This window comes from Hippocampus comes, unplaced genomic scaffold (assembly GCF_001891065.2).
Source record: "Hippocampus comes isolate QL1 unplaced genomic scaffold, H_comes_QL1_v1.1 scaffold62, whole genome shotgun sequence".
In the NCBI taxonomy this organism is placed as follows: domain Eukaryota; kingdom Metazoa; phylum Chordata; class Actinopteri; order Syngnathiformes; family Syngnathidae; genus Hippocampus; species Hippocampus comes.
In genome coordinates this window covers 1,103,090-1,111,986 of record NW_017806062.1, presented here as the reverse complement: position 1 = coordinate 1,111,986, position 8,897 = coordinate 1,103,090, and the positions used below count along the sequence as shown (strand labels likewise).

At 45.2% G+C, this 8,897-nt stretch overlaps 2 protein-coding genes across 4 annotated transcripts in view; both read left to right on the top strand.

Moving 5' to 3' along the window:
* parvb (parvin, beta) overlaps positions 1–233 on the top strand; it is a 20,529-nt gene extending 20,296 nt beyond the window's left edge. The window contains exon 14 of the mRNA XM_019893392.1: positions 217–233. The gene's annotated coding sequence lies outside the window, so the exon portion shown is untranslated. The remainder of the gene's footprint in view (positions 1–216) is intronic.
* The window catches only part of parvg (parvin, gamma), a 6,225-nt gene extending 2,266 nt beyond the window's left edge, over positions 1–3,959 (top strand). Inside the window, exons 4-13 of one of the 3 annotated variants that reach the window (XM_019893397.1) lie at positions 249–351; positions 906–1,040; positions 1,440–1,555; positions 1,623–1,678; positions 1,757–1,785; positions 2,323–2,387; positions 3,075–3,143; positions 3,220–3,321; positions 3,456–3,528; positions 3,772–3,959. In XM_019893397.1, the coding sequence (XP_019748956.1) occupies positions 249–351; positions 906–1,040; positions 1,440–1,555; positions 1,623–1,678; positions 1,757–1,785; positions 2,323–2,387; positions 3,075–3,143; positions 3,220–3,321; positions 3,456–3,528; positions 3,772–3,872 (849 nt within the window). In that variant the 3' untranslated portion in view covers positions 3,873–3,959. Of the gene's footprint in view, positions 1–248; positions 352–905; positions 1,041–1,439; positions 1,556–1,622; positions 1,679–1,753; positions 1,786–2,322; positions 2,388–3,074; positions 3,144–3,219; positions 3,322–3,455; positions 3,529–3,771 lie in introns of all 3 variants that reach the window. The other 2 variants (XM_019893395.1, XM_019893398.1) reach the window with 2 other exon arrangements.
* The last annotated feature ends 4,938 nt before the right edge of the window (positions 3,960–8,897 follow it).

Genomic DNA, 8,897 nt, shown 5'->3' with positions numbered 1-8,897 from the left:
CCCCCCCCCGCCCCCCTCCCCACAGCTCTCCAAGAAAGTGTCTCCTGCAAGTGGCAATGAATAAATAAGCTTCTTGGTATGTTATCAGACTGAATAGAGACGAGTTCTTTGGCTCCTTTCTCCATCCAGCTCAGGATTTGGGTGTGATCTCACCAAATTAATTAGGACTATGAAAGGCATTGAGAGCTCAATGTAGAGAGATGAAAGTGCCTGTGTGTGTGTGTGTGTGTGTGTGTGTGTATGGCCAGGTGCTGCAGGATTGGATCAATAGCACTCTGAAAGCAGAGCACATCGTGGTTCAGAGTCTGGACGACGATCTGTACGACGGACTAGTTCTTCATCATCTTCTGGGTCAGATATGACACTTCGTTTCTGTCCCTTCAGTACACACACACATACACACACACACACACACACACACACACACACACACGATATTACCGGTAATTTAAAGAAAACTATTTTTGCTTTGACTATTCGTAGTCATTTGAGGTTATTACATTGTTATTACAATGTAAGTACATTGTATTCCCAAATGTATACGTTTTTAAATTCCAACAGTATTGTTAGAGTGTTTTATTGTTGATCCATTTCCACACCACACACACACACACACACACACACACACACACACACACACACACACACACACACACGATTACCGGTAATTTAAAGAAATCGATTTTTGCTTTGACTAGTTATAGTCATTTGAAGTTATTACATTGTTATTACAATGTAAGTACATTGTATTCCCAAATGTATTCATGTTTTTAAATTCCAACAGTATTGTTTGAGTGTTTTATTGTTGATACATTTTCACATGAAAAATCAAGGCTGGACTATAACGAAAAGGGTGGAACAGCGAAGGATGCTGAATTCTTTTTGGTTTTCGTTCGTCCCTGCAGCCAGCTTGGCTGGCGTGCACTTGCCCTTGGAAGAGATCGCGCTGACCAGCTCGGCTCAGATCCGCAAGCTGGAAATCGTCGTGGAGGAGTTGGATAAGAGGCTGGGCCGGCGCGACCCCGAGTGGGACGTCAGCTGTGAGTCATGCTGACAAACGGGGTGGGAGGGGCGGGGCTTCCATCAGCGAAGTTCTCTTTCTGGTTTTGAGCAGTTATGATTGTTCCTGATGGCCGCTAACAAAGAGCCACAGAGATGAAAGTCAACTTTTGCGCCTCAGTTGTCATTTTCCAAGTCAAAACATGTTTCTTTGTTTACAACATTATCTGGGCGTATATTGACAGAATAATTACAGATCTGGTTCTGGCACTTGATGTGGTCTGTCCCCAATCAATTTTTGACTTGGTTGAACACAGTCCATTTCAAGTTTCTGTGATGACAACCTCACAGGGGAGTGCATGTTGACGAAATTTGGAAGGGGCTCATCTTGCCCGTTTTTTCGACGTATGACTTGATGAATTTTGTGGTTGTTGGTTCAGCGATCCACAAGAAAGATCTCCTGGCCACTCTCCATCTGCTGGTTGCCATGGTGAGACATTTCCAGCCCGAGCTGGAGTTGCCCTCCGACGTGAAGGTTCAAGTTGCGCTCGTGGAAGTAAGTCGGCGCCTCGGGCAGGGAAAAGCTCTGGGTCGAGTGTTAGCTCACGCAGACGTCCGTGCAGGTGAGCGGGACGGGGATCCGATCAGACGTTCGAAGCGAAGTCCTAACAGGAGAGAGGTGACGATCGCTTTTACGTTCTCTTTGTCTGAGGAGAACATCTCATTGCTTCTTGTTTTTGTTTGGTGTTGTCAGCAGCCATTCGGACAACCTCGGCAGCACCCACGGTGAGTAAAGAAAAGTATTTGCCAGTTGCTTTGTTTCCCCACTTAACATTTCAGACTGTCAAACAAATGTAAACATCGGAAAAAGACAACCTAGGTAAACATAAAATGCCGTTATTAAATGCTAAAAACTATTCAAAGCAACCTGACCTTGCGTGAAAAAGCACTAGGCCCACTTTACTGTGGCCAATAGCATTTTTCAGAAAATTTTCACTAACCACACCCAACGCTGCGCTTACCTCCAGATTCTGTTCAAGCATACTTATCTAAAAATGATATTCATTAATGAAATCACAACTTTTTTTTTCTTGCATGATTGAAAACAGAACACGCCACCAATGCTGGCACGGCACGGAAAGCACATCAACACTATGACGATTACAAATATGCTTACTCATAATTTTCTATTCATGTAGTATAGTTTGGAAATATTTTTTAAAAAAACACTCCATTGGCATTGTAAAGACAAAAAGATAAAAATAAAAATCTGTGCTTGACTCATGACGCACACTTAATGGGCTTTTGTGCTCCACCGTGCAGGGGACGCTAATCAAGTCGAGGAGCTGCTGAGGATGGAGGCTCACGAGGTCGCACTGGCGAAACAGGTAGAAAAACCACGAGGGGAAAGCCGGGGCAAGGTGCCAATTTGCAGAAAGCTCCGGAGGCGCGGAAGTGATGGACGGCCAATTAATCAGCATTCTGGTTGGACTTTTTGCTCTTTTGCCCTCAGGCCTTGTTGGATTTTACAACCTTTGCGTCTTTTGTGGCATCAAGTTTTTGTGGCCCGACGCGGATAAACGTGTTAATGGTGTCGCAGAGTGCAAAGTTCTGCAACAAGTTTTTGAACTGAATCAAAATATCACTCAAAGTCATCAAAAAGCAAAGTGTGGTGAGTCTCTGTCACCCCAATGTAGCAATGTCGCATCACTGGTGAGCTATTTTTAGAACAGACCTCTGGGGTACTCGTGTTCTACTTGATGGTAACTACTACCCGGTGGAACTTTATTATTATTATTTTTTTACTTTTAGGAAAATGCCCATTAATCAACAGAGCAAATAGCCATCCATGTTTGCAGTTTCTCTTTTTGCCTTACTCCCTCCCTTCATCTCCGCGCATACTGTAACTGGTCACCCCTCGCCACTCTGCTTTCCGTGAAAGAGGAAAAAAAAAAAGCGACTTGCCTCAATTAACATTTGCTTTAGTACAACTAAAATGGTTCTGAAAAAAGGAAGCAAAGTGGACACGATTGGCCAGCGCCGAGTGTTGAACAAAATGCCTTCTCATGTTGTAGGCTCTACTTGGCTTTGTGAACACCAGCGTGGCCAGACTGGGCCTGCACGTGTCCGATCTGGACAAGCAGGTACCAACGTCGATCGCCGTGCACAATCTCGTCATCCGATCAGTAGCATCGTCTCAGATTGCGTTTTTACGTGCAGTTTTCCGACGGTGTGATTCTGCTGCTGCTGATTGGCCAACTGGAAGGTTTCTTCATTCCTCTCTGTGACTTCAGTCTGACACCCGTCAACCACGCGCAGATGGTACGATCTTTCAGACGTGCCGCCGAGGCGACGATGCCGCCGTCCGTCCGTGTGCTCGGCGGAGTGCAGCTAGGCCACTAACTGCAATGCTAGTTTTCATATCTGTTGTGTTTTTTTTTTTTTTGCCTTGTTAGCTGCACAACGTGTCGCTGGCCCTGAGCCTCCTCACTCATTTGGGCCTGCGCGTGTCCTCGGTTCAACCACAAGGTGAAAACGCCACGTTTGCGCAATGCCGCCCAACTCTCACACATACTCGTCGTCCCAACATGACGCCACTGTCACCAAAATACTTTACCGCTCACACTTTGACGTCATGGGAAGGAGACAGGAAGTTGTCACCTCGCGGCAGTTTATAGCTACTGCTAAAGTCCGAATGTTGATGTCCACAGCGACGTAATTTGTTCGATTGTAAGGAGCAAGTAACCCACCCTGTGAACTTTTCCTGTTTAGATGTCGTCGCTCAGGACGTGGCAGCCACACTGAAGGTCCTCTACGCTCTTTTTAACAAGCACGCAAAGCAAAAGGAGAAAATGGCCGCCCAATGTGACTGAGACTCGAATTTATGTACCCAGTTATGTACCCAGTGGTTTTATCCCCCTTGGTCTTCCAAAAAGAAATAAAAAGATAAAAGATTTTTATTTGCTGTGTGTAAATGAAATTGCTGTTTGGACCAAAAGATTTGTAAAATCAAATGTCCTCCAACAATAGTCGGACCGGATTGTTGGAACACGGTCTACAGAAGAGCACAACGACAATTTGATCCAATTGTCTTTATTGATCAGCTGTAACAGCAAGAGCAGTGACGACAGCCGCGAAAGACGCTTTCATGAACATTTCCCTTGAAAAGCAGCATGTGTGGGCTTGTCTTCCTCTTTTTATTTGGACTTAACTCCGACCCACAGAGAAGTCCATCAAAAATTCATGAGGGCTGCAATACCAGATCTGCGACTTAACCCGGGTCAATACCACCTCAATGTGCTTTTCACACATCCCCATTTCACCCCCCCCCCCTCCAAAAAAGTTCAGATTGTCCTTGAACTTCATCAACATGTATTAAGAAAAAGTTATGAAATGATTCGTGATCAGGCTCCAACAAGCGGGTTGACCTCAACAACGCCCCTGATCCTGTTTTGGTTCCTTATATGACTGGTTCTAAAATTGCCAAAAAGTGGCTTCATTTCGAAGCGGCGTACAAGAGGCTAATAGTCACTTTTTTTTTTCTTTTGGGGGTCTATTTGTTGGGCGCCGTCAATGATTTTTCCTGCCACTGGCCACTTTTAACAACATTAATGCCGACTTAATGCGATGTAGCAAATCCGCGGATGAACTCTAATGGGCTTTTAATCGACTCACCATGGCGGGATGTGGCCGAGGGCTCCTCAATGGCAGGAAATGGGACTGTTTGTTTTCTTCATTTGGACGCTGATGGATGACCAACAGACCTCTGGTGTGCATACGCACTTAGTGGCACACAGGAAGAAGCAAAGGGGGTGCGGGGGGGAATACTGCGTGATTGACAGGATCAGGATGAGGGCGCCGCCGCCAGCCCGGGCTTGTTAGTGGTGCGCGAACAAACTTTCTGGTGGTGACATGAGGAGCAGCGAGTGACAGGAAGTCAGGTGTCGAGGTCAAAGGCAGCTGTCTTCTATAGTGAACAAAAATCCATCAGAAATCTGGAAATTCGTTAAAGAAAACACAGGATGTCTGGCTTTGTTTCAGAGTCACGTATGCGTGGCAAAAACCAAATTGTGAGAGAGAGAGAGAGAGAGAGAGAGAGAGAGAGAGAGCGGTCCGGTGAACCAGTGGTTGGCACGTCGACCTCACAGTGCAGAGGGTTCAATTCTGGCTCCGCCCTCCCTGTGTGGAGTTTGCATGTTCTCCCCCGGGCCTGCGTGGGTTTTCTCTGGGTACTCCAAGTTTCCTCCCCCATTCCAAAAACATGCGTGGCAGGCTGATTGAACACTCGAAATTGTCCCTAGGTGTGAGCGTGAATGGTTGTTGGTCGATGTGTGCCTGGCAATTGGCTGGCAACCGGTTCAGGGTGTCCCCAGCTGACTGCCCGAAGACAGCTGGGATTGGCTCCGGCACACCCCCCCCCCCCCCCCGCGACCGTTGTGAGGAAAAAAGAAAAAAACCTTCTGGGGGGGAAAAAAAATAGGACCACAAATATACAATTATTACCGCCCCCAAAAAACAAATACCGGTGTCCCCAGCTGACTGCCCGAAGACAGCTGGGATTGGCTCCGGCACACCCCCCGCGACCTTTGTGAGGAAAAAAGAAAAAAACCTTCTGGGGAAGAAAAATAGGACCACAAATATACAATTACGTAATACCCCCCCACCCCCAAAAAAACAAATACAAAACATTTTGAACACGGTGTAAAAGATAAACGTGGTTTTTACCTGAGAGGAGGATGATGAAGAGAAGAAAGCAGCCACCAACCATGCCTGCAAGGCACAAGACGTCGGGTCACACATTTTTCTATTTGACGATTCTTATCGGGCCCCTTATCTTAACAAGTGGGGTATTGTGACCCGCGACAGCCACGACAACGGCAAACGAGCGCCGAGCGTGTACGGGGGTCATTCCTCACACACCCAGAAAAAAAAAAAAAAAAAAAAAAAAAAAAAAACCCCCCCCCCCCCCCCCAATTGGACAGGGAACAGAGGCGGCAGCTGCGCCGGCAGAAGAGCAAGGGAGCGTGAATTAAAAGCACGGCTGATCCTCGGGCCAATTATTTCTCCCGCGTGTTCAAATGTGTCGGTGCGGCCGCGGAAGAGCGCGGCGGCGCCAGGCAGCCAATTAAACGTGAGCGCCACCGATGGGACCGAACCGGCCGCTAACATCCCGGCAAACGCTGCTATGATTGCAGATAACTCCAGGAAGGCTGCGACGGGCAACTTCCAAGGCGGCCCGTGGAAGTCGTTTAAGTTTTTACAAAAAACAAAAAAAAAAACAAAAAAAAAAACGACGCCCCTTAGTGTCACTGGGAGAACGGCATCTCGACTGTTGCCATGGTGACATGGCGTGACCTACTTTAGGAACAGTGGAGGGTTTTTGTTGTTGTTGTTGTGCACAAATCAAGACACAATAAATGCCCAAGTCATTTTTGACGACGTGTCAAAACATCAAGACAAATTCTCATAACCGTGCGACGAAATTTTCAGTCTTTCGGGAAATGGTTGAATAGAGGCAAGTGGTTTGTTGACTTTGTTGTGTGGGTTTTTTTTTTGTTTTTTTCTGGAGATATTCAAAAATGCTATTTGACGAACGGCGTTCGCTCAGGCTTGAGCGCAAACATTCAACAAACTTTCAATGCAATTCGGCTTCTTTCGCTTTCTTCGGAGTTGGATTCCACCTCGCAACTGTAGGGGGAACCCCTGTGCAAAAAAACAAACTACTTTACCACTATTTGGAGCAAATTTTTTTTTTTACCCAAGAATGAAGCATGACATTCTAAATTTGTAAGCATTTTGTATTTTATGCTTAAAGAACAAAGGTAGTTAAATTTGAGTTTATGATTTTATCTTGCACGTTTTTAATCCCAGAAACAGCAAAGATGATCAATTTTTTTTTTAATTGTTTTTTTTTTAATTCAAGGTCAACATACGAAGTGTTAACCCTGATCATTTAGAAATGAAAAAAAATTAGAATTATTATTATTTTTCTTATGGACATAATGCACAAAAAGTTATATTTTTATGTAATACCTTCCGATTATTTTTCTGCATTTTGCTTTGGGAGAAATTATTTTCTCAACATCCATCAATTGAAAAAAAAAAGTCATCGTTATCATTAATAGCCAAGAAACAAGTTAGGAATGCAAGACTATTTTTTTGAGGAGGGTGTCGGGGAGACACAAAATCCTCCCAATTTGTCATTTTCAGAACAGGCAGATTTTGTGCGTGCGTGTGTGTGTGTGGCACTTTGTTGTCCCGTGACGCTTTGCCATCCTTCACTTTACTGTACATTATTGCTGACAATTAAGTTTTGATGTTCAATCGGACGACTGCGGTTACAAATTGATGAACCCCCTTGATGTGATGAGGTGCATTGTATTGCTCAAGTCGCGGTTGTTGATGGAAGTTGCCGTCGCAACTCGGCTCGAATGGGTTGCTCGGGCTCCCTGATCCTCACTGATGATTGGGTTGCGATCATGTCTCAAAAATGCGCTTCAGGACTGTGATGGAACTCATGTTGATTGGCATCAGTTTTGATGAACACGTTTTTTTGTTTTGTTTTTTTCTTAATAAGAGTTCCACTGAGGTTTTACTTGTTTTGAGACCAATCGCTCTCACTGTTAGGTTCCCCAACCCTCCCTGAAAACAATAACAAACACCGATAACACGTGGAAAAAAAAATCTATTTATATTTTTAGGGCTACAGCAGGAAAAGCGGCGCATCTCTCTCAGTCACGTTACGGCGTCAGATGTCAAACTCAAGGCCCGGGGGCCAGATCTGGCCCGCCACCTCATTTTATGTGGCCCGCGAAAGCAAATCAAACATGTCACCTTCCATGATGGATGCTTGCTAAAATCTTGCAAAATTTCAAATTCTCATACGTAATAAATAACATACAGTGGTACCTCTCCTTACAAACATCTCTTCATATGAAATTTTGAAGTTACAAAACGCCTCAACAGGGAAATATTCCCTCTTGTTATGAAATAAATTTCAAGATACGAAAGGTAAAAATACAGTATGGGCTAGTCGCAGCTCCGAGTTTACTGAACGCAACATACTGCTGCTCTGCCATTGGATAGCACCAAGCATCATCTTGGCATCCCATTGGCTAAGAGGGTCCTCTACCGTATGTGCCGGTGTGTGTAGATCGATAAATAGATATGTGTCTATGCAGCGTCCTCGTGATTCGCCCGCTCGAATTGTAACATGTATTTGTTCCATATTTTGATGCATTTTTATGCTTTAGAAAACATTTATGTCTAAATTTTGGGGGAGCTTGTAACGGATTAGGGCATTTACATGGAAAACACGTCTCAACTCACAAAATGTTCTAGTTAAGAAATTTCTTCGAGAACATATTCATTTTGTAAGTAGAGGCACCACTGTATATTGTAAGCATTCTCTTGTGACCAAAGCCCTCATTCCAGTCACTTCAACAATTGTTGAATAAACCATTATTCTTGACTTCCTCACATGGTTTGACAGTCATAATGGCCACTCGAGAAACGAAAACACAGCGGAGTCTACGTGAGATGCTCAGCATCCACCTAAGGAATCACACGTCGCCCCCAAAAGATTCAGCGCTCCGTGTTGTGTGACCACCACAGAAATAAAATAGCGAACAGTGTCTAACTGCTACGCAACACAAACCGACACGACAGTCGAATAAACGTTTCATATTTGAAAACCTTCAGGTCCGACCACGTCATCCAGTTCCCGACCGCACTCGGCTTGCCGACAGACATTCGAGCCTCACTTATCCCGGGCGGTCAGCTTGGCTCGGCTCAGCTGCGGCGACGCGACTCGACCGGTCCTGGTCGCTCAGCTGGCTTGTTAAATGCCAGCGATGTCATTCCACAGCTGGCTTGTGCTCATCAGAGGTGGGGGGTCG